We start from the raw sequence: 25,326 nt of genomic DNA, 5'->3' as shown, positions 1-25,326 counted from the left end.
AAATCCGACACTAGATCAGCATGATTCTGAACCGATTTAAACCGAATCCGGCTCTAACTCAGAATCATGCCTAAGACCAGATGTCGAAACAACATTGAGTTCGTTAAGAACCGATTGAAATGTGTATGAAATGTTATACTTCACAAATAAAAGCAGAAAAAATACATGCAAATTTCACTCGGTTTTTAGCGGAATAGAGCGAATTCAGAAGTCTTGAACCTGGTCTCAGTCTATAGAATTGTCAAGATTGACAGTCGCTTTGTCCTCAGTCCCAGTTTTGGATTAAGTTCCGGTTCTTAGTCTTTAAAATTCATCGAAACCAAGACATACAAATAATTTAAGAACTAATAACTCAAAATTCATACTAAACTCCAAATAACCCAGTATTACGCTATATCCAAATCGCACATCTTATTTACCACCTAGTCAATTAAATTTCAATTAAATCATACGAAAATAAATTTCAAACATGAATTAAATTTCCTCAATAAGCATAGATTAAAATTCAATCGAAATCTCTCCATACATCCAATTCAGTAATTGAGGTTTTTGAAGGCAAAAAAAAAAAAGTATTTCAATCATTTTCAATTTTACAAAACTATCCGACACAAAATTTTAATATGTAGATAAAAAGCTGAAAATAACTCAATTCCTTTACTTTCTCATATCCAAAAATCCAAAAATATTCCAAACCCACAAGCAATTTCCATTGTGCAATTCACAAAAATATCATGCATACATATTCAGTCAGAGATAGATAAATATTTTACAGCAAGAATGTAAATTTAAAGGGATTTCTGCATGCACAATAGCATAAAAGAATTTTATAGACGAAATTACATTTTTTTTTGTGATGATTTAATGGAATTCAATTAAGTGTAAAATTACTCACTCAATATCTAATCTATCAAAAATAGAAAAAATTTCTATCGAACAATAAAAAGTTATTCAGCTCGTTGCTTCGATGTATTTGTCAATTGAATTTATGCAAAATGTAAGAAATGATGACAGTCTTTAACAATAGATTGAAAAATTGTAAAGGAAGAAAGTGAATGAATGAATGAATGCAAAAATGGTAAAATTGAAAGTCAAGAGAAGAATTTTTTGAATGGTGCTGATTTGAACATAGATGTAGTTGATGACTTCATTTTGCCAGACTAGATTGGTGAGGAATGATAATATTGTGAGGGGCTTGGTTTTAGGAGAGTTGCTTAATTATTCCTAAGTTAGGAATCCTAACAAACAATGAGCACACTCACATCAAATGTGCGTTAATATAAGTATATTCAATCAGAATAATCGAGCAATTTTGTAAGCATACTTATGAACAAGTTCCTTGTCTGGTCGAGGAATTGCAATATTATTTTCAATTTACAAAGCTACCTTTCATTACTTTTGAAAACTTCTTGTAACAGCAAGTATAAAGTAACACACTTATAATCTAATATTGGAGCATTCTGAAGCATTTAGCCATAGGGATTGATTTCTCGAGTGGTGGTCCGTTACGACTAAGAGTTCTCGATACCGAGACTAAGGAGCATACCCAGAAATTTGGGAGGTGGTTAGTGATTCGAATTAAACATAAAAATTAAGAAGGATTGAATTTTTCTCTCAAAATATCGTACCAAATTATCCCTCAAACCTTTGCTAATCAATACTCTCCTTCCGAAACCAAAGCTTCCTAGTCTCAGTCTCAATAATTTGTCAAACCCGAAACTTCGAGAAACTCAAGGTTCAACACGGTTTTTGAAAGGTGCACTACTGGTACGACACACTTGGTTTGGTGAAATGGTAAACCTTATGTCATGCCAATAATGCAGCCGTATTGCTTTGTGTCGTTCCTCCGTCATAGAAATCGATTCCAGAATCAAAATTGGGTCATTACCAAACTTTTAACCAATGATCAGACACTATCGTAAGAGTCGTAGAAATCTTGATTTTTGCGATAGAGTCTGACTTTTGCTTTTCACTTATAAAATTTGAATTTAAGTTAAATATTCAATTTAGTTCAATTCATATAAAAAATTAAAAAACTATTCAAATAGAAAAATCTTTCGATTTTCTAAAAATCTGATTCTAACTGTCTAAAACATAAAAATAATGCGCTCTAATCCCCCAATCGAATCCCACAAGAACTATTTCAACTTCCTATATATTTTTATCACAAAACATCTGAAAATGGTACGCTTTCCAGAAATTAAACCAATGTGCATAAAATGTGATTGAATCTGTTAAGCATTAAGCAGCAACAACAAACGTCGACGACGACGAGAAAAAAAAGTGCGAAAGTTGAATGAACCTCATTTTGAGGAGATTCTTTTGTGTGCAAAATAATAATTTTTTATTCTTTATCAGTCACTTACCGTTTCGGGAACAGCATCATTCTCCGACTTGATTTGAAAAATAAATCCATTTGCATTTAGAATGAATGTCGTCAAGAAGTTTTTTATGCTTTATAATATTTTGAGAATGCAATTGAATGAATTGTGGATTAAAGCATGTATATGTTGATGGATATACTCCCAAAAATAAAATTGAGGTAAAATTTCACACCGTGGGACACTTTCTTGTCTTGATTAATAGCACTTTTAGCACTTAAGTATGTACACAAAGTCTTTTGTTCTTTGACACTCTGCGAAAACTCTTTATTTTTTTGGATATGCCTCGTTTTCACATGTGAACAGTGCCTTGATTGTTTATGTAAATAGAAAATATCTTCCGATTGATCAGCACAAAATTTTGCTTACGGTACTTTCGAATTCACTTCTTTTATATTAATTACACTTTGATATTAAATTGACCGAATGTTATGATTTTTTTTATTGGAACCAGCAGCAATTAAGCTGAATTTTTTTTTTCATTCGAATTATCAGGAAAGGAACAGAAAAATCTCTAGATGAGTCTAATTCATTGCCATCCAGCCAGCAGATTTTCCAGAATTTATATTATTTTATGTCCAATTAAATTTCATTTATGGTCAGCACAAAAGAACACACAAAATTCAGCCACACGATTTGTAGCGAATAGAAAAGAAAAAAAAGATTGTGTTGAGCGCGAACCGAACGACTTTGAAGCGTATAAGTGACTGAGTTATAGTAAGAAATAAAGCTCTTGTGTCTGCAATTACAATTTTTTTTACCTTCTTTTTTTTTTCGACGATATTTATTTTTGTTGTTGTCGGCTTAAATAATATTACTATTTTTCACGTTTTCTTATTACTCATTTTTGTTGTTGTTGCTCTTGTGTCTGCTGCTGCTGCTTTAAGTTTATTACGACAATTCTCTCTCTCTCTTTCTCTACTTATTTCAAATTTCATTTCAAATCTTTCGCTCTTTAAATGTCTTAACTTTATTTCGTTTTTTTTCTTCTGTTCCTACCTATTGCTTATCATTTGCTCGCAACAGATTTTTAGATCTCAGCACGGTGTTGGCGTTTTTGTTTAGTTCTTTTTTTCTTTCTTTCTTACTTCTTTTTACTCATAGATGAAAAAACCGACTTAGACTAATGGTTGGCTCACTTCATTGCAGTTAAGCTCTCTTACTCAATTATCTCCCGCAAGAGGTCTTTCTCTTACTGTATTTCTTTTGAATTGTGGCACTTCCGTGCGAAAGATTAAGGTTTTTTGGAAGAATTTAATAAAGAGAAGTGAATGTGATGTGTAGATCAAGTCTAGCTTTTTTAAAGAATAGTTTTTGATATCATGGCAAAGATTGGTTGTTACCCCCTTCCTTCACTTGCATGCTATATTTTCACTCAACTCTTCTATACATGCCTTCAATAATAGATAATCTTTTAATAATAAATGGTGAGGTTTGCAGTATACATATTTGGAACTAAATGGCAGTCACTTGACAAAAACAACCAAATCTTAAGTGTGGCTACTACTTTGTTCTAACTATACTGCCACCTCGCCGCCGTGGTATCAACATGATTATAAACACCTTCCTAAATGGATTGCTTTTTATGTGATCAGTAATATGTCTAGTGCTAAGTAGGGTTTCAGTCTCAGTTTGATGAAATTTTGGTCACGGTCTCGAGAACTCGTATTTCTAATAAGAAACCTGTTCAGAATTGTCCAGAATTGCTTACTTTTAACTATAAGTCACTAAAGAACAGATAAGAATCTAATTATGTTTAATTAAAATTATTGAGTAATTAAAGCCTGTCATGGGAATCGAACCCCTTCTCCAACAAAACAAATGTAAACAGATACATATTTACATATTGATATTGACTTGACATTGACAATTGTTTAATTTAATTGACATAATCAACTTAATTTAGAATGACACCTCAAATCCCACACCTGAATACCCCCAAATAAAACACCACGTGGAAGTTCAAACCTTATATTAAATTTAATTTTATAAAAAATCATCATCGCTGTAGATTTTCGCGTAATCGAGCTGAGATTTAATCAAGATATGAATTAAAGAAGAGGTAATTGGGCTAATGAACCGCTGAATGGTCAATTTTTGTGAAAATAAAATGTAATGTAATGTTGATGTAGTGAGAATGAAAGAAAAGAAAGAGATAAATGAAATAGAATAATGAAAATGCTTAGAAACAGCATGGGAAGTGTAGAGAAATGAAAATGTTATCTTAAGCTATTTCCTTTGCTTAGCGTACCCAAAATATGTAACTTTTTAGTGCATTTTAGTAACAGGAAAAGATACAATTGTCCGCATTTTGTCCGTCTGTTCGTTTGTCCGTCCGTTTATCCGCCCGTTTATCCGTCCGATTGTCTGTCCGTTTGTCCGTCCGTTTGTCCGTTCGTTTGTCTGTCCGTTTGTCCGTCCGTTTGTCCGTTCGTTTGTCCTTCCGTTTGTTCGTCCATTGGTCCTTTTGTTTGTCCGTCCGTTTGTTTGTCAGTTTGTCCGTCTGTAATTCTAGTCTGTCTTATTGTGTGTAATAGTCTATATAAGTGACCGCCGAAAAACCAAATTGGTTGGTGCAGCAGAAAGTTAATTAAATTTGGGAAATGCGCTTCCGTCGGTCACATCTGACCACATTTATACTTGTTTTTACATTGTTCAAATATACTTCTTATGCACTCACCTATATTTAAAATAGTCTCTTGAGGTTCTCTTTTGTCTTGAACACCTCTTTTTTTGGGTCAGCATGCTGGAGATTTATAGCAGTGTGCCATAGAATATCATGGAAATAGCAATTGCGACGTGACAGTAATGATGACAATATTTTCAACAAATTTTTTTGAATGGAACCTGCTTGAAAATACTCTTCTTAATTTCTTCTAAACCAGCACAATTAGTAACGAGATATAAGCCAATTGATATCATAATATTAGTTCCAGTTCTCTTCAAATATTCGTGACCTGACCGGTGTTTGAAGTAATGACAACAAGATAATAAACATTATTATATGTTCAGCCTTAAACCTGTAATTTAATTCAATTTTTTATATCATTTATACAGATTGTATACATAAAGAACAACAAATTGACATGCGGTGACCTATTTATACAAGATTTTTTTCATGTATTTTTAATAAAGTAAAACTTTTACACGAGGTTGTTGAACTTCTTCTTGTTTACGTAATATGATATGATTATTACTATCATTACTATGCATTATTGGAGTGTACTTACCAGGGTTGGTGATGGAATTTGTATTGAAGATTCACTTTGGGGCAGTTCAGTTATTAGGTTATGTGGAAAAATTGAGTTTTAGAAATTTGTTTGAAATTTTATACTTCAAAAGTGCTAGCAGAAATAATTCCACGTTCGTTTTAATCAGTTTTGAGCGAATCTGAGCTAAATCAAGTTGACTTCGATCTCTGTTTAAAAATAATGGAAAATTCGTAATTTGAAATTTGTTTGAAATGTTATACTTCACAAGTGCCAGCAGAAATCGTTACACGTTCATTTTATTCAGTTTTAAATGAACCGGAGAGAAATCCAGTTGACTTTGATTTCTGTTTAAAAATAATCTAAAATTTTAGATTTTTTTCGATTATTTCAATGGTTGCTAAAAATAAATTTTGAGGTTAAGTAAAATTTGTGCATTAGAAGACGTCATTTACAAACGTCCCCACATTTTTAATGCCTTTATACCCAAAAATCGGCAAAACATTTCCGTTATCTTCAAACATTTCTTCAGGTCAGCATTATTATACACAAAAAAATTAGTCTATTATACCCACGACATAACATCTTAAATACCATTTATAGAATCTTGATACTCAACACTGTTAAGTATGTCTTCAAACTTTTTTTTGCAGCGTTCATCTCTTCATGCGGAAGAGAAAGAGCAACAAAAAAAGAACAAAAGAAATTCTCTTCTCTTCTGTGGCATTTCATTACGTTATTCTTTACCTCCTTCTTGTGGTTTATGTCATCCATTAAAATTAGCTGTATTTAAATATTATTCTGTGATATTTCAGACTTAACATGCTTATTATTTACATGCTTAAATTGTGTTAAGAAAAATATGTGTCACTCCATGTAATTCTTATATTTAAAGATATTATTAAATTTTGTGTTCTGCTTCTGAATGTATGACTCGTGTTTTCTCAGTGTTCAGCATATACTTTCTATTATTGTGCGGTACCTGATGATGGCTTTTGTAAATAGGTTATTCAATTTAATTCTCTTAAAGACATCACTTTGCATTTTGAACTGAACAATTTTACTTCTTCTCTTGTTCTGTCACGGTCAAAGATTTTATTTTGGATGTGCTAAGTGGCTTAGTAATGTCAATGAACGATGTCGTACTGTTATAGTTTCGCACATTCATTAAGATTGTTAAGAATGATCCAGAAGGTGATAATCAGTCGTTTGCAAATTTTTACAGCTTCAGTTTAGATAAATCAGTGGTTGGCAACCTGTGTGGCGTGGCACATGAAGCTGAGGCGGTTACTTACTTGCTTCGCTGGCCGAACAGATCCATGGTCTCCTAAACTAGCTCTATAGCTGACTACCGATTGCCAATTTCCGATTCCATGTGCTATACTGTCTCTACAGCCACTCAAAAGCTTTCTTTCATGAGTTCTTTGGACATCCTTACTTATTTACTTACCTCCTTGGCAGGGGCGTACGAGGGCCCATTGCCGCGCTTAGGGAATGTCTGAAGACGATGATGGACATCCACGTGATCTTTTGCTATCCAGGAAGTCATCCCTTTCTTAAAAGAGATTCTACAGGAACTGAGGTGTGTCATGCGTAGAAAAGGATCCCACAACGGAACTAGATTATAATGCTTGGATATAGCCTGGATAAATCTTACTTACTTATATACTTGCTGCAACCCTGTTCCAATGTGGAGCGTATATTACAACAAAAGCCTTTCCATCTGACTCTGTTGCTGGCTCTGTCACCTTTGTTATACAAATTGCCTGTCCGCACATTTATCTGACACTCTTTCATCCAATGATGTAGCTTAAGTGCCCTTAACATTAGATCCACTAGAATCAAGATCATCATACTAATTCAATTGCCGTACTAATCCTACTTCAGCAGATTCTAATGACATTCATCAATGTCTAAAAGTATTTATCAAACACCATCTGTTGATTGATTATCAGGTATTGGATATTGTTGATATAAAATTAATTACTACAGGTTTTACGTTCACTCAATCAGTAGTAAATATCACATTTGGTCAAATGTTGTGGAATAATCAATATTTTTATATATCTATGTCATGCCGTAGAATTGTGACGAGTAACGAATTTGGTGTACAATTGTGGATAAAAATCATTCATTATGCAAATACAGCGGTGGTTTCACGAGAGCAAATATTAGTAAAGCGCGCGAATTCACTGGTAATATCGAATTTTATGTGTCAATATTTTGTTGCGATGAAGTGCGGCAGAAAAAGTGGTTTTTATTCTACTTTCAACCACTCTTTTTTGCGTACGTACTTTTTTATCTCTGTTTATCTTTGCCTTTTAAGGCATCAAATTTCAAATCCTTGCGAGGTTTCACGTTTCAATGAGCTTTAATTTGTGGATTTGAGTTTTTGTGAGAACTTTGTCTGGTTGTTGATGATTGTGTGGCTGAGATGTGCTGGATTCTGGTCTAATTTGATAAAAATTGAGATAAATTGGGATTAAATATTTAAATTTTGAAAATTGACTGAAAAACCAAAACAAAGTAATCGGGATGTGAAACTACACACCTTAGAATTTATTTCAAATTACAAATTACCGTTAAAATGTAATCCAATTTAATAATGACTAAAATCACTCAAAAACATGCTTTCATATTCAAATTCTGCCTTGTTACTTTCTAAAACTTTGTTGTTTATTTGACAAGAGCACTTTGTGTTGAAGTGAGCATTGAAATATTCTTAACATGACACAAATTTAAGCATTTTAACTCTTAAAAAAAGAAAGATTTCAGCAGAAAATTATGCAAATTTCATTAGATACCTAAAAGCTTTTAATTGTGTCATGTGCATAAAGCTATAGAAATAGGCCAGAAAATACTTACGCTACGTAATCATCATCATCATGCCTGTGACGTGATTATATGTTGACATATGAATAATAAATTCACGTTTCTAGTAAACATTTAAACATTGCAGCACAGAAACTTTTTTTTTATGCTGAAAGTGAAAAAAATAATATGCTACACATGCGTTAGTTTAATGTTATTGCCCCTACACTCTTTTTTTTTCGTACGATATTTATTTTTTTTATATTTTTTAAAAAAACAGCATGTAAAATTAATTACATGATGTTGTCAGCTGCAAAAGAATGTGCATATATGATAAAACAAAATTATTTGTTGGATGTTTCACAATCATGTTTGCAAGTTGTCGCACTGTAGGTTCAATGACTCGAACATCTTTTTGGATTTATTGAGCTATAACAGAATTAATATTAATATGAATTTTGCGACTGATAACTCCAGTGTTGATGTTTTGGGTGGGATTTTTTTGAGGTTATGTTATTGGAGAAAGTTGAAGCTGGGAGACGAGGGATAGGAGCGTATTCAAAGTAGATGGGTGGAATGAGCGATAGAAGCATATCCAAGGAAAATGGATGGGACGAGCGATTGGAGCGTATCCAGAGTGGAGGAATGAGACGAGCGATTGGGACGTATCCAGAGAGGAGGGATGGAACGATCAATAGAGTGTATCCAGAGTGAAGGGATGGGACGAGCGATAGGAGCGTATCCAGAGTGGAGGGATGGGACGAGCGATAGGAGCGTATCCAGAGTTAAGAGATAAGCTGAGTAATAGGAGCGAATCCAGGGTGGAGTGGTAGGATCAGCGATTAGAGCATATTCAGGAGGAAAAGGTGTTTTTTTGAGGTTAAACTTCCCTACTTCCTCTGCTTTTTTGGACAATCTTCTTCAAAGTGAATTCAAGATACAGAATATAAGATCCAATAATGTAACCAGGCAATAATTATTTAATTAGAGGATATCCTTTACTAATTTCCACCCTCTGACTTCAATTCACAACATTTTACCTTAAAGATTAGATTCCTAACATGAAGCAATCAAGTTCTACACACATTATCACTCTGTCAACGCAATTCCTGATAATTTACATGACATAGTCATATTATAAATGATTTATTCATTAGATTCTCAATTAATTTATTTTCATTATGCACACTAATGACATATTTAAAAGGGATAGCTTACGAGCCTTCAATCACAATCAGATTGATGATAATTTAATGTCATGAAAATTACATGTAATCATATTATTATTATTATTATTAGACATAATTCAAAAAGTTTTCTAATGCAATTTAGAATATATAAAATATTCTTCATCTAGTTACCATAATTCCATTATATTCAATTTACATGTTAAGTTAAATTACTTTTGACATTATTGTTATCATTACCCCAAGAGTAATTCATAAAATATTAAACATCATTTGACATGATTAGTAATTGACAATTGTGTATGCAACTTATGAATACAATTTTCATTATTATATCCTTGTGCCTTACTATATATTATTTTAAAAAGATTAAATAAATCGATAAGTCTGGAAGAATTGAAATATATTTAACGGTCAAAAATAATTTGAAAATGTTCATTTCATTTCAGTTCATTTTTTAACAGCTGATTTGTGCAAGGATTGGACACTCTGTGAATTATTGAATTTATTCCACAATATATCATGTTTTGTATGTTCCTCTAATAACACACCACGAGCCTTTCATGGTTGTCCTATTATAGAATTCAGCACAGCTTAAAAACCATAAAAATCATCAATAATTTAAAAACTTCAAAATAACTGTTAAGTGTCCAACCCTTGAATGTTTACAAACAATCAACGCGTTTGTAATATTCACGAAAAAAGTTGAAATTCATTAAAATTTCAATAAATTAATAAGTGATTTTAAATGCATCCTGATTTATCATCGCATTTACATACTCCTGAATGTAACGAACTGATTAGTCAGTTGAAGGAATGTCACGAAACTGTAAGTTTATTGACTTTTTTTAAATGTTTTACAATTTTAGGCTAAATTTTGTTTAATTAAGCTTATTTTGAGTAGAATTTAATTGATAAGCATTGAACGATTCCTTGTTAATTAGAAAATAGTATAATTAATGAGTTTTAATAATTTAAAATATTTCTGGATCTTTCAAGATCCAGTGCAATAAATAATTTGCAATTTCTAACACAATTTCCATTAATTTAATTACAGAAAAAGTTCCAAAAGTTTCTCGGTGCTTGTAGTGATATCGATAGACTAGTCCAAAGGTGTCTAAAGAAGGAATTAGCTGATAATAGAAAGAAAAACTTTGAGCAATCAAAAATAAATAGACAGAAAGTTTACGAGCGTATGCGACAGGAGGAGCAAGCCAAGCAGTAAATAGTAGTATAAAGCATTAGTAGTACATAAAGTTATGGATAAATATTATCTTAATGAGGATGAATATGATGAGAATATTCCGTCAATAACAACATATATTGATGAAAGTAAGCCATTTCCATCGGTTGTCGATCGCTATTTCACACGATTCTATTGCAAAAGGACATCAGAGAACGGTGACAATGAAGATCACTTGATATTATTCCATACCAATGGAGTATGTCTAGTGTCAATCGCCAAAAGTCACATTGCATTTAAAAAAGGCATTGAAAGCATCAATTATGACATTGGAAATTGCGATCGCAGTCAAAATCAAGTGAAAGGGAAGCACAAGAAAGGTGCCATGAATCTTCAAAAGAATACAACAATAGCAATCATCAAAACTGTCGATGGAACTGAATATAAAGTGTTCAGCTGTGTTGGCGGTAAATTGTTGGAAGTAAATGAACGTCTGCATGATGACATGAAGAAGTTGGAACATGAAGGACATGGCTATATTGCTGTCGTTTTGCCAAAAATCTCCAACATTGGAAAAGAAAAGGAATCACTTGTCAATGAGACCGAGTATGTCCCATCATAAAGAAATCCTCAATTAATAAAATTTTGGAAAAAAAAAATCAACATTTTTATTTCAATTTTAACTTTTTTTACAATCTCAAATTTTTAATAACACATTTTAATTAATTTATTGTTCATCGTTGTCTATGTCTGCGGTGTGTAATGATTTTTTGATTGTTTGTGTGTCTCTCTCTCTTTCAGTATCTTGATGCAATTAGAAAAATCACCAACACCCACCATGATTTTTAATAGATTTGATTTTTTTATTTAAAATAACGAGATAAATACGTATGAGTAGATAACAAAATAAATTAATAAAGATTGATGAGGATTTTAACGGATTTTTTCGAATTCAAATTTTGTCAAAATTTCTCTAAAAAATTTGAATTTTTGAATGCCGTTAAGAAATTTGAATTCATAAAAGCTGTTCAAAAATTTAAATTTTTGAAAGCCGTTGAAAATTTTAAGAGCTTTTAAAACATTTGAATTTTCAAAAGTCGTTAAAAATTTTAATTTTTAGAAAGCTTTTGAAAAATTTTGAATTTTTGAAAGTCGTAGTAATTTTGATTTTCTGAAAACCGCAACAACATTTGAATTTTTGAAAGCCGTTAAAAAATTTGAATTCTTAAAAGCCGTTATTAAGAAAAATCCGTCTTAGTCGCCTACTTGAATAATTATAATGGCGATAGAAGCAAGTACCTAATTTACACATTTTTTTTCAATGATGACTAGCTAAAAAAATATCTTCATTATAAATAATTTTTATGGTAAAAGTGGTTATGAGAAAAAAAAAAATTTTATGATCAACATCAGCTGTTTAAGAGTTATTTTTATATATTCGTGTGTGTGTGTGTGTGTATGTGTGTGTCTTTATGACTCATCGTCATATCTTTTATTCTCTCTCTCACAAAACATAATGTAAAAATTTTCTTTATTTTTTTCGCACATTTTTTTTGTTCAAAAATTTTTCATGGACAATTTTATTTGTTTTTGTGGATAAAGTGAATGTGCTAATCTACTGAATGACTTAGTTATTTTTGGTTCTTTATCGAGAATTTAATTTAACTGGTGGCTCAGTTGTTGTCTGATTACAATTCTCGTCGAATTCTTTACGCAATTTAGCGTAATTTTCATCGAGTAATTTCTTATATTTTCCTACAAGCTCTGGTAGGTCATAAGCAATTGCAATGTCTAATTTATTAATTGGACAGCCTTTAAAGTATGTGCAAGTTTCAGATAATTTCTTGAATTCATAAAGTGGATTCAAACGGAAGAAATCCAAATAGACTTCTGGATCTGGTAGATCGTAACGTGAGATATTTGTGAGAGTCGATAATCCTTCGTAAATGTTATAATTTTGAGGATGTTCGATAATCTTATCGGAAACTTGTTTCTTGTTGCTGAACAGTGACTTCTGATTGTAATAAGTTGTGAGATAGCAGTCAACCATCTTAGCGTGATTACGGATGCGTACCTGATTGAGAAAGTAAAGTCATAAGTACCAAAAAGTCATGTCCCTTAATAATACTTACAGCAAAGCGACGAGCACTAGCAATCTTATTCTCAATTCTCTTATCAATTGCTTCACGTAAATCAGCAAGCATAGCACGTTCTTGTGCTTGCAATAAACGGACGGGAGCACCATTCTCGAAGGGATTTGACCACAATGAGACAGTATACATAACTGGTGGCTGTGCTGATGACATCAATGGTGAAATGTTCCAAATCAAAGCACCTTGAACGCGGAGAAGTTCTTCAGGCTTAACTTGATCACCTTTGTTCAATAAAATTCTTGTTTGATATTCACGTCCCTTCAATTGATCCAAAATAGCTTCTGTTTCTGGACCAACATCCAATTTTGCTGGATCATAGACCAAAAAGATGATATCAGCACGATCAATGAACCATTGGCATGCATCATTGAATGGGAAATAACGTGAAACTTGCTTACGCACTTCCAATATACCGGGAATCTCAACAATATTGACCTAATGATGATCATAAAAAGAGAATAGACATTAAATAACTATTTTACATCACAGGCTTTGTGGTGATTTTTTCTTTTAAAAACATTTATGTGCTATTTTTAGTCCGCGATTATTTTTAGTGACGGCAAATAAATGAAATAGCATATGTACATCCACACAATATTCACTTGCGAAAATTCACTCACAAGTAGCCATTACAGCCACATAAAAATGAGAATATAATGATGATGTTGTTGATGAAAAGTTTACTATAATTAATGAATTGATGTTTTTCAAAACAATTAAATTGTTAGTAATTAGACAGACGCTATACAGGCAGTATAGCGGAAACTAATAATTCGATTTGTTTTTAAACAAATTTGCAGCTACTGAGTCATACTTACACGTTCTAACAACTTGCTGGGAAGCTTTTGACCTCTCAAGCGATCATTAAGACCTTGTCCGAACTTTTGTAATCCTGAGAATGTCCAGTCAGCAGCCAATTGAGTTCCATCAAGAACTTCTGGTTCATCTCCGTGCATAAGAATATTGAAGTATGCTGGTGATGGTTCAGCACCTGATCTAATTGAGGTATCTTTGTATTCGTTGTCAGTCAAGTAGTTCAAGATGGTGGACTTGCCACCTGAGTATGGTCCCATGAAGACAATCAATGGTTTTGAGAAGATCTCTGGATCACCATAATGTCTGTTGCTAAGTTCACGATATTTGTACATTGTTTCAAGTGGCTTAATGGCATTGTCGTAAATCTTCTTCAATTCCTTAAGGATTACATCGCCAGTTTGCTTGAGGGCATTTTCTGTGAATTAATTCGTAAGTAGTTAGTCTTTATGCATTAAAAATAGTATTCTTCTTACCCTTGATTGATGACACGGCATCTAATCCCAACAACTCAGTAATGTGATTACGTGGACGCAAATTTGTTGGAATTTCATATCCCTAATAAAGGAATCAATTAAATTATTAGTTCTTAAGCATGCTTATTGCTTCATACCAATGTCAAGTCCTCTTCAGCAGCATCATTTTCTGAATTTTCAGGTTCTGGAGCTTCCTCAGTTGAGTCAGCTACAGCATCGCCTGTTTCCTCTTGTGATCCTTCTTCCTTTGTGTCATTAGCCTCCTCTGTGTCTTCCTTAGTAACATTATCATCAGCTGTGTCTTCCTTGGTGTCATTAGCGTCTGCTGTATCTTCCTTGGTGTCGTTGGCTTCCTCTGTATCTTCCTTAGTGTCATTAGCTTCAGCTGTGTCTTCCTTAGTGTCATTGTCGTCAGCTGTGTCTTCCTTAGTGTCATTAGCTTCAGCTGTGTCTTCCTTAGTGTCATTGTCGTCAGCTGCATCCTCCTTAGTATCATTGTCATCAGTTTCTGGCGTGGCTTCATCTCCAATGCTACGCTTTGATCTAACCTTTTCTTCTGCTGAATCTGTAAAGATTTACATTAATTAAGTTATGGATTCTCTTGAGTATGAAGCAGAGCTTGATGTCGACTGGGATTTTGTATAAAGAAGTCGACATCTAGCTCTGCTAAGAACTATTCATTACCATAAGGATATTTACATACCTTCATTATCATCAGTTACTTCTTGCTCCTTTGTATCCTCTTCAGTTTGAGTAGCTTCTTCTGCTGATTTAGTCTCATCTTCCTTTGAGTCACCATCCTCTTCGGCTGCAACATTTTCAGTTTCTTCTACTGATTCAGCCTTTTGTGCTTCTTCTGCAGATTCTTCATCCTTTTGTTCGTCTGTTTGGTTATCAGCCTCATTGTCATCAGCTTGAGCTTCCTTGGTGTCGTTGTCATCATCAACTGTGTCTTCCTTTGTATCATCGGCATCATCAGTTGTGGCTTCTTCCTTTGAGTCCTTATCATCAGCTGTAGCTTCTTCGTTTGAGTCTTTGCCATCATCAGCAGCTTCCTTTGAGTCTTTGTCATCATCAGCAGCTTCCTCCTTTGAGTCGCCATCTTCAGCTTGCTCTTGAGTGTTATTATCATCATCTGATTTCTCTTCCTTGCTGTCACCATCTACGTCTTGCTCTTTTGAGTCATCATTTTCCTCTCCAGATTTATTGTCATCATCTTCTGTACCTTCTTCGGCTGACTTTTGGTCAGTTTCTGATTCTTGTTCGCCAGATTTTTGATCATCCTCTTCCTTTGAATCCTTTCCATCATCTCCTGCTTCTGATGACTTGTTGTCATCTTCAGCACCCTCTTCTGTGGATTTTTGATCGTCAGCAGCTCCTTCTTCTACAGATTTCTCGTCATCATTAGTTTCTACTGCTGCCTCTGACGTCGTAACAGTTTCAATGCTCGCCTCATCTTCAATCGAATCATTATCAGTCGCTGTCGGTTCAGTATTTTTAAGTTCATGAATTGCCTGTAGATGGAGACATGAAAATATAAGTATTTTTTGTGTAAATTGTGGTGTGTTAGCAGAGTGGAATCTGGGGTATTGAGCACTCGAAAAGCATATGGCGTAAAAATGGCCGAATCCGGTTCCTAACTTGACTCTAGCCTGGATTCAAATTTCATCGAGTCTGACTTGGGATCAGGGTCACGCTGGATCCGCTGAATCTCAAGATACCGTAGTACCGTAGTGGTATTTCTATATCATCAAAGCATGCTCTTTGTCTGTTAACGGTCTGTTTTCCGGGCCATTTAAAGGCGAATTTGTCAGTGCGAGCGCAATACCTCTGTGGCCGAGTGGTTAGGCAACGAACCGGATATATGTATCACTATATTGTGAATTCAAGTGTTCGATTCCTACCAGAAAGACGATCTCTCAATCATAATATGGAGCAGTGTTGTCCAAACTGTGTGTCGCGACATAATATTGCAGTTTGGGAAATACCATGAACTACATGTCATGTCGTGGTTAACCACCAAAGGTGTCCCATAGCAAAAACAAGTTTAAACAGCACTGATATAGATCAGTGTTCACCAAACTATGTGCTGTGACACAGTTTGAGAAATGCATGTCGTTCCAGTCGTGAATCCACCACGAAGGTGCCCCCGCGGCGCACAGGTTGCCCATCACTGACATAGAGTGGGTGCGTCGATATGACAAGGATTCACACAATGCTTACTGCTCACGACGACATTACATAAATAATTTACTAATGAGTTACACTCACCTTCTCAATGTACGGCCTACATTCGTTTTCGGATGGTATTACATCAGCAGTTACATCTAAACAATCAGGCGAAATGAGAATAAAATAAGAGTAAGAAAAAGTTGAAATGAAATGTTGCAAAAAGTAATCTATTTAATTTATTAGTTTAGACATGCACAAATTTTTTTTCGTACTTTTTCCCACAATATTAATTTTTCATTTTTTTATATTTTGGTACGGCTGCAAAGTTTTAAGCCAAGAAAGTGTAAAGATGACAATTTAAATAAATTTTATTTAAATTTAATATAAATCTACAACAAGAATTGAGGGCTGTAAAGCAATCTTTTGATCGTACTTTATGTGGCTGTTGCGTTTGACTTTTTCAGGTGCTGATTCACAAAAGGATTTAAAATATGAATTCAAATTGTGTTCATGACAAAAGTCTCGTACGAATGATTTTTTTGGTATTTTTAAATTTGTGGAAGAGATGAATAATATTGGCGGTTGTTTGCTTTTTTTCCTATTGATCTACATATATTTCTATTGGGTCTACATATAGATTGAACTAAGACATTACTCATAACCCATTGTGATGCCAGCACAAAGTAGAATTTTGACATCATGCCATACATATGTAGACATTTCTGATATATACTGTGAAGTAATAGTTTTGCGTGATTTAACAGCAGGTTAGGCTTTTGTAGCGCTTGGCCTGTTCAGATGTCGGTTCAATTCCTACTTTAAATCAGCTTTATTATGTCACTGCTCTTGATATTATTAATTGTGTATTTAATTAGGGCCATGAATCACACTTGATCTGTACGACCAGCGAAATAAGTAAGTAAGTAACAAGGACGACTGACTATTCAGACAGATTTTTCATTTGACTAGCTTAACGTCCAGTTCTAAGGAAAACTAGCTTTGCGTCTTAACTCTAAGTATGACAAACTTTATGTCTTTTTCTAAGGTTAGTTAGTCCTACGTTTAATTATAAGGACAATTAGTCAATTTAAACGCTTGTTGAATGCCTTATGTTGATGATCTTTGCATTCAGTACTTGAAATCACGTATTTTAAACATTTTAGCTATAACAAACTTTCGAAATGAAACCAGAATCAAAACAGTACACGAAATCTTAATATCTCATCTTTGGAAAGTATTCAATAAGTTCGGATCTTGAGATTTTTCCGTAGCAATGAGTCAGAAATCAGAATAAATTGAAAAATCTCAGATATATCTAATTAACAATAATAAAGATCAGTTCTACACACAAATTGGCAAAGAGCATGCTCTGAAAGCTTGCTCACCTCCAATAAATCTACTAGATTGCTCTCACCTTACTCTACTCTTAAATGCACGCATCTTTACTAAGTACAAATTTAAAGTAATTATCAATCTCTAGATCTTTCTCAATCATGGCATGCAAGGTATGTCATAATGTATATTAAGGTATACAACAGACTTTTTCCTTTACATTTCTAATTCATAACAAGAAAATGAGATCAAACTTTACCAGATCTCTACTCTAAATTCTTCAGATTAAATATCAATTGTGTATAATAATTTGAACGACTCTTGAAATTATTGATACTTACTACTGCTTATTAAGCAATGTAAACTAATGAATCTGAGGTAGTTATTCAATTATTTCAAAGCTTATTACAATTTTGGAACAGTTTTGGTTGTATCATAATGAAAATTGTGTGAATTCCGGTTATATCATCAACATTCTAGATATATTATCAACATTGAGGGATTCACTAAGGGTTCTCTAATTCGACATCAAGATCCAATTTCAATCATAGGATTTGTCGAGATCGAAACTTGAAAACTTTCTATTGTAGTCTCGGTGTCTTTCAAGTTAAAATTGTCAAAATTAAGATTTCTTCAGGAGTCACTTTTTTAAAAACCAAATGCTCAAATAATTCAAACTCGTGTCTAACAACTTGTTGACATATACCATAGTTCCGAATAAACAAGCTTCAATTATTTCACCATACATATGATTATAAACTTGGTAAGATTCACAAATTTGTCAAATTTAAAATTAAGCGATAGAGTAATCGCAGTCTGTTTCATTCGGAACTTTAATGCTTGCAGTGCAGTTTTTAGATTCATTAAAATTGGCAAGGGATAGCGATAGAGCAAGCTTGACGCGTTATCACTAAATTCTCGACTTCAAGATTTGTGAAGATGAGACTTTGGGAAATTCTTTTGCAGTCCCAGTCTCGGTTTCGAAAATTTATCGAAATTGAACCCATACACCACAGTTGATCCATACGGCTAGCAAAGTAAGCGATGTCCCTATTCCCCTGCCAACTCAAATTGATACATTACAATCACCATTGTTTAAGACATTTTTGCGAATGCTTTACAATTTTAAATGAATGTCTTCTTCTTTTAAGTTAAATAATTACCTCAGTTATTTCATGATATCCCAAAACATTTTCATTTTGAACGGGAATCAGTTAAAATAATAATAGACAGTACAATTAATTTTAAAATTCAAGTATAAACATAACACTTCAATTTTGATATATTGTCACCAGCTGAATATCACTCATTTGAGTCTAGTCTAATAATTAATGATAGAATCTATCTTAAAAAGTCACAAAATAGAATATTGGCGACCTCACAAGCAGCGAGAATGTCGAGATTTAGATAATATCGAGCAAGACATTTGCACCTGACAAACTGCATATCTATCCGAATTTTTAGATCCCACGATAGGCCATAGAACACATAGAAAGAAGATTTCAATAGAGACAGTATCACACTTGGAATTGGTAATTGGCCAGGGGTAACTAACGATAGTTCGTGTGAATCGCTTGAGTTTGGCAGGTCATATAAACAGACGACCATCTCTATATATGGTAGTTTTGCAGACGGCAAAAGATCGAGGAAGTCCGAAAATGTCCTGGATTGGATATGTTGATAAGGAATCTAGGTCTCAATATCCCAATATGTCAGAAATTATCGAAAGATAGAGCTGTCTACATACGTTCTTTAAACGCGGCAATGGGTTCACGGGCGCCCTTAGCCAAGGAAGTAAGTAAGAAGAAGCAATAGAGCCAGCTTCAGGCACCAACTGTAGGAGGCCATGGATCACACTTGTTCTGTACGGACAGCGAAACAAGTAAGCTGAAGAGTTGCAAAACAGTCTTCTGTGACAGGCAAAAACCGTTCAAATATTAAAAAAACCATACAAATTATCAAAAACCGTTTTTTGATAATTTGTATGGTTTTTATAAGAATTTGAACGGTTTTTGCCTATCTCAGATGCTGTTTTGCAACTGTATAAACTGCATTCCCAGATCCAGAGATAAAAAGTTGAAAAAGCGAAACTTTTCAAGAGCATCCACATAGAAATTTCCCTTGCTCTACTTCTCGTACATGACGTCACATGAACAAATATTTTCTCCTCTTGGCTTTATAAAAATACATTTTCGTGAGGGAAAATTCTGCTCATTTTCTTTTCATATTTTACTTCTTTTAATAAGAAAAGAAAGAAAGAAAAAAAATTCAGCCAAAAAGTCATTGCATAATCCTTCATTCTGTACGAAAAAAAAAAGAACTTCCTCTCTTGTTAATTGTCTGATTATTTCAAAATTAATTCGCATCGACGATTAACATTTCGAATGTTAATTTATCGAGTACGGTGACACTAAAGCACACGAAGAGTGCCTTTATGGCGAATGAAGAAATTTCAATGTCATGTGATCATCATGATCAAACCAGAGTTGCAAAATAGGCACTTGTGACAGGCAAAAACTGTATAAATTCTTGATAATTTGTATGGTTTTGGAATTTGTACGGTTTTTCTTAAAAACCATACAAATTATCAAGAATTTATACGGTTTTTACCAGTCACAGGTGCCTGTTTTGCAACTCTGGATCAAACCACCTTCAATAATTGGGGACAATTCTTACTTACCATAAAATGAGACGGCAAGTAACACGAGTCCGAGAAAGAGCCATAAACTCCTAATTCGTCCCATGTTTCGTCCCTAAAAATAAGTTTTTTTTTTTACTTTATAGCTATGATAAGTTTCACGCCTTCGCACTAAATTTTTATAATTTTAACAATATTTTTTTTTTTCACGATAAAATAGGAAATTTCACTTGCGGGACATCTGAAACGAAGGAATGGAAAAATTGAAAATTTCTTTTTATTTGACTTTTTCTGATATTTCGACATTAATAAGAAGAAATTTTCATTTTTTTTTCTTTCTTTTTCGTGTGGCACAAAAAAAAAATATAAAATAAAAAAAAAGATGGAAAAAAATACAAACTAGTTCGCGTACTTCGATCTGTCCCGGCTCAAACCTCAAACCTGAAAGAAAATAAGGAGCATAAAATCGAAAAAATTGCCTAGCAAATTTTTTTCAAAGAAGAAAATCCGCGAGAATATTAAATAAGGAGTGACGTTTGTGGGTGATGTGGATCAGAGGCGCATTTTATGATTATGTATGATCATACAACTCATTACTAGAGATACTCAGATTCTTATAGAGCAATCTGTATAAATGTAAAAAGCAAAAGTGCTTGATAGCAAGATAGCTAGTGTGGATTACGAAAGTTGGTGTCAAAATTTGAACTACCGGGTTCGAATCCCACCATCAGCCCTTGAGTTATTTTCGGAAGTTTGGATACTTCGACTTCTTTCTTAATTGTAGCAGTTTAATGATATAAACCAATAATTGGACAATGTGAGATGTTAAAACCGGAGGTTTTTACTAAGAGTTGGCTAGAATGAACGGACCAAGAATATAGAGCTGGTAAATTCACCGTGCATGGTTAAAATTTAACACTTTGAATATTTTGTAATTTTTTGAGAATCTCCATGCAAACAGACAGAACAAATCTCATCTACCGTCCTTCCCACACTTAAAAGCATTACGTAATATGTGAACAACAAATTTTACAAGAATTTCAGTACAGGTTCAAATTCAATCAGTGTAACAAAAAATGTCAAATACTCTCAAAAGTCATCTTTATCAGCTTCAGACCATTAGAAAAAGAACAGAATTAGCGTTGTCAGGAAACCAGTGATAGCTGAATAAAGATGACAATAGATTGAATAGGTGACCAAAGAACTAATGGAAAAAAGCTATTGACATAGACACTATTGTTAGTAGCCAACTAAATGATCTAACAGCATTCTTCGATTCAAGTCGACTAGACTCAATGTAAAATTCTAGTCGACTACGAGCTATACCTAGGATAGAGTACATCCGACTCCTAAGTGGACAAAAATTCGTTAGTACTAGTCATTAACTGGACATTAACTTGCCAACAAATAATTATAACATATTCTTGTCCCCTCGAAAGTATATCAATGCAATGTGCCTAGCCACAATTTCTATGGACTCAAAAAATTAAATTCACCGCAACGTGCTGTTCGGGTATAATATTCCTACAACGAGAACATTCAGCAATCAAACAGACAAAACGCTCCATTTTCAACCTATGCCTTAGAAAAAGACATCAAAAAACTTATGAGCGAGAGAAGATCTTCAACGGATTATTCACAGAAGAAAATTTTGAAAATTGAGGAATGCCAGCTCATCTTTACTCTAAAATTTATTTTTATACACAACTGATTTTTTTTTTTTTCATCAAAACAACTTCTTTTCTTTCTTTTTTTCGTGTGAGAACGTTTTGATTTCCATAATTTTTATTGGCTTCTCAGCTGAAAAAACACTTTTTTTTTTGGTCGAGAGCATACGCAGACGAGAAGATGAGAGGAAATGAGAGGGTTGTTGGGGGTCTCAAGTGACTTGTTGATTTTTCCTCACTCAAAGTTGTGAAAGTGATGAAGATATACGGACGGAATCTCTGATGTGATGGATTTGAAGTTAAGCGATGGTCATGCCCGAGCGGCACAGTACTGTCGAAATTCCGCAGTCAGAGCAACTTCGTGTCATCATTAATACAATACTGTCGAAATTCCGTAAGGGCAACTTTGCGTTTTGTCACGACGTTGGACGAATCTCTGATGTGATGGATTTGAAGTCATCCGATGATCTTGCCCGAGCAGCACAATACTGTCGAAATTCCACAGTCAGGGCAACTACGGGTCTTGCATTAATACGACATTGGAATGCTCTAGCAAGCATATTGTGCTCTCCGGTTCGACTCCCAGCTATCCTGATTAACTCTAAAGTTCAACAATGTTTCTGCTCTTACAAGTCTGTTGCTTGCATCAACCAAGTCATTTGAAGATGGATGCACTTTAGGAAAAATCAAGCTTGTACCAAAAACATCCGAACGTCTATGTTTACTAATCATACATATCAGATGCTCAATGAAGAATACCAAAACACAGACACAACAAGCACCAAACCAAATATTGAATCCAAATAAAAGATCATGAATTGTAAGGACATTCGGATGGACTTTTAAAGGCTGATTAGGTCGTTTCGTGTTATAATTATTATCAAATAAATATTGAATAATTCCAGTATCCGTAAAAGCTACAACAGCTTTTTCAAGTGGATGTGAAAAGAATGTATTACCAAAGTATGTAAAGCCTACTTGAAGAACAAGCAAGTATTGATCATGCAATTCAAGCCAATTGTGACTTTTCTTCGATAATGATTTGTCAACCTGTTGATACACATCAGTTACTAATAAGGATGCTCTCATTGATGCATTTTGAGATTCGTGAAGATAAATACGGTCATATTCTGAATATGAGACTTTTTTGAAGAAGGACCTGGAAACAGAAAAGTTAGATAATTGTTCATTGGAATATCGTGGTGATACCTGGGGAAATATACCCTGGTATACCCTGAGGATCGTTCACTTATTACGTAAAGCTTTAGTTCCCGATTCATATCTATGATCCTACTCCCAACCATCACCCCTCCCACCTGCCACATCTCTGGATGCGTGAACAGCCCCCTCTCCCGCCTCTACTGGCTCTGCTTCTGGCTTTGATCCTACTCCCAAACCTACGCTACATGATCCAGAATATATCAATGCAACGCATCTAGCCACAATTTGTGTGTCGCGAATACACAAATCAAGTTGGTGTGACTAGAAACAGCGAAAAAGAGACTGACCAGACTATCCTAGGATCGAACCCGGGTCGTTGGAGTGTAACCGACACTCTAATCCATACCCACTGCTGCTTTTTCGCTGCGTAAACAACCCCTTCCTCTTCTGTCTATGATCTTACTCCTAACCCCCATTTCCCTTAATCAATGGATGTGTACGCAACATTCCTCGCTCCTCTTCTGGCTCTGCTTCTGACTATGATCCTAACCTCCAACCTCCCCCTAGATTCTGGATGAGTGACCACCAGGCAACCCCTCTTAGATCTCCCCACCTCTTCTAACACCGTTAAGTAATAAGTGAACGACGTCCACATGTGGATTTAACATAACAATCATACCAATTATCCTTATCGACCATTTCTTCATAATGCTGTCCATCACCAATATAGTAGATTGTGTATTTTCTCAAGAATAAGTCATCAATTGTTTTCGGTGGTGATTTCCTCAATAAGGTTGTCATAAACTCAAACAGCTTACTTTGATAGCATGTTCGAATAATCAGACAGAAGCAGATGAAGATGATCAATAAGATTCTAGGAAAATCCAATTTAGGAATTTTGTATTGTGAGATTCCGAAGAATGTGCTAATTATGTTGAGTAATGGGGTACTTATTCCTTTGCCGTAAATCAGCTCACGAAGCCTTACAGAATAAGTATTAATGACGAAAACAACAACAAAAGCAACTCCAAACGTAATTATTAAGCTTATCCATGTTGTAAGATCAAAAGGCATAACAAGTTTCTCATAAATCGTGTATGGCTCTCCAGGCGTTATCCATAGCTTATAACGATTCTGAATGAATGTTGATGTCATCTGTATATATCCACCATGTTGTAGCACACGACAGACATCAAAATAAACATAAGGAATTTTGAACTTTCCATTAACATGAATCAGGTCCACAGGTACTTTATCGAAGAATTTTTGAGTGCTGCCTATTTTTGCCGGTTGATAACCATCTATATAGTTAAAATACTTTGCCATTGCATTAAACACAGTCGGTACAATTCCACATGCTTCATATTTATCCAATTGTTTGTCATATGAAGCATATCCCCAAACACGATTGTCAACTGGCAGCATCAGAACTAATTCACAGCCATAATAATTCATGAATTTATCATGATACTCAAGTTTACTTCTCCATTCCATTGGGTCTTTATCGAACTTGTTGATAGGTTTGATTAACGGAATTCCACAAAAAATTTCTGAGTACCACTCAATTGTATATAATGATATAGCATCTCCTTCGTCTATAATGAAGTATTCATATAAATCTATCCTTCCAGCAAACATCCCTAATTCTTTAGTGCGTTGAATAAATGCCTCAATATCATCAATTGGTTCTTCAATATAAATTATGAACTTTAATTGTTTTGAATGAGGCAGCACTAACACTACTAATTCATTAAGAATGGAAACATCTTCGAATGATGGTATAATAATAAGTGCTTGCTCATAAAACGGAAAACCTGCCAATTCATTTACACTGCTCATGAATCTCAGCTCATACGCGAAACTTCCGTTATTGGATGTCATCAAATTATTAAAAATAGAATCTTGATCATTTTCAATAATTAATATGTCAAATAAGTCATTCTTTTCTAAGTAAAATACATCAATAATGTCGGTGAGAGCCTTAGAAACAACTGTAGTGTCATTTTGAACTATTTGAGTGAGAATCTCGCAATTATTGAAATTAATTGCGATCAATAGGATGCAGAATAATATTAAGTAAGTGTGCATTTCCATTTTTAATAGTTATAGTCACTTCCATCTTAATGTTCAGCTAACTAACAAGTCT

The 25,326-nt window shown here is 34.0% G+C and overlaps 4 protein-coding genes across 4 annotated transcripts in view; 2 read left to right on the top strand and 2 right to left on the bottom strand.

Moving 5' to 3' along the window:
* pip (heparan sulfate 2-O-sulfotransferase pipe) overlaps positions 1-2,444 on the bottom strand; it is a 97,071-nt gene extending 94,627 nt beyond the window's left edge. The window contains exon 1 of the mRNA XM_070651480.1: positions 2,364-2,444. Within this exon, the coding sequence (XP_070507581.1) occupies positions 2,364-2,419 (56 nt within the window). The 5' untranslated portion in view covers positions 2,420-2,444. The remainder of the gene's footprint in view (positions 1-2,363) is intronic.
* A 7,803-nt stretch (positions 2,445-10,247) lies between these two features.
* Positions 10,248-10,810, top strand: LOC139099133 (COX assembly mitochondrial protein 2 homolog). The gene is made up of 2 exons (XM_070651534.1): positions 10,248-10,414; positions 10,643-10,810. Exons 1-2 carry the CDS (start codon positions 10,334-10,336, stop codon positions 10,808-10,810), a joined length of 249 nt encoding a protein of 82 aa, XP_070507635.1. The 5' UTR covers positions 10,248-10,333.
* Positions 10,811-10,844: 34 nt separating this feature from the next.
* LOC139099132 (protein Abitram) lies at positions 10,845-11,425 on the top strand. Its single transcript, XM_070651533.1, has one exon. It carries the CDS (start codon positions 10,845-10,847, stop codon positions 11,388-11,390), a length of 546 nt encoding a protein of 181 aa, XP_070507634.1. The 3' UTR covers positions 11,391-11,425.
* A 790-nt stretch (positions 11,426-12,215) lies between these two features.
* On the bottom strand, positions 12,216-20,797 carry LOC139099081 (uncharacterized). The gene is made up of 9 exons (XM_070651479.1): positions 20,765-20,797; positions 20,395-20,467; positions 16,482-16,537; positions 14,914-15,724; positions 14,348-14,775; positions 14,211-14,292; positions 13,740-14,152; positions 12,901-13,356; positions 12,216-12,842 (listed from the first exon to the last, which is right to left on the bottom strand). The coding sequence occupies exons 2-9, from the start codon at positions 20,456-20,458 to the stop codon at positions 12,414-12,416; spliced, it is 2,739 nt and encodes a 912-aa protein (XP_070507580.1). The 5' UTR covers positions 20,459-20,467; positions 20,765-20,797; the 3' UTR covers positions 12,216-12,413.
* Between the last annotated feature and the right edge of the window lie 4,529 nt (positions 20,798-25,326).

This window comes from Chironomus tepperi, unplaced genomic scaffold, assembly GCF_022539635.2.
Source record: "Chironomus tepperi strain 1889 unplaced genomic scaffold, CSIRO-AGI_Ctep_v1 contig_461, whole genome shotgun sequence".
Taxonomy (NCBI): domain Eukaryota; kingdom Metazoa; phylum Arthropoda; class Insecta; order Diptera; family Chironomidae; genus Chironomus; species Chironomus tepperi.
The sequence above is the reverse complement of the archived record's forward strand: the minus strand, read 5'-3'. Positions and strand labels throughout refer to the sequence as shown.

Excerpts from the sequence above, each read along its gene's own strand:
- LOC139099133 (XM_070651534.1), top strand. The coding sequence starts at position 10,334 with ATGCATCCTGATTTATCATCGCATTTACATACTCCTGAATGTAACGAA. Across the intron at positions 10,415-10,642 it reads TGAAGGAATGTCACGAAACT|AAAAAGTTCCAAAAGTTTCT; the intron begins GTAAGTTTATTG and ends ATTTAATTACAG.
- LOC139099132 (XM_070651533.1), top strand. The coding sequence starts at position 10,845 with ATGGATAAATATTATCTTAATGAGGATGAATATGATGAGAATATTCCG.
- LOC139099081 (XM_070651479.1), bottom strand. The coding sequence starts at position 20,458 with ATGGGACGAATTAGGAGTTTATGGCTCTTTCTCGGACTCGTGTTACTT. Across the intron at positions 15,725-16,481 it reads GTAGGCCGTACATTGAGAAG|GCAATTCATGAACTTAAAAA; the intron begins GTGAGTGTAACT and ends CTCCATCTACAG. Across the intron at positions 13,357-13,739 it reads CCAGCAAGTTGTTAGAACGT|GTCAATATTGTTGAGATTCC; the intron begins GTAAGTATGACT and ends GATCATCATTAG.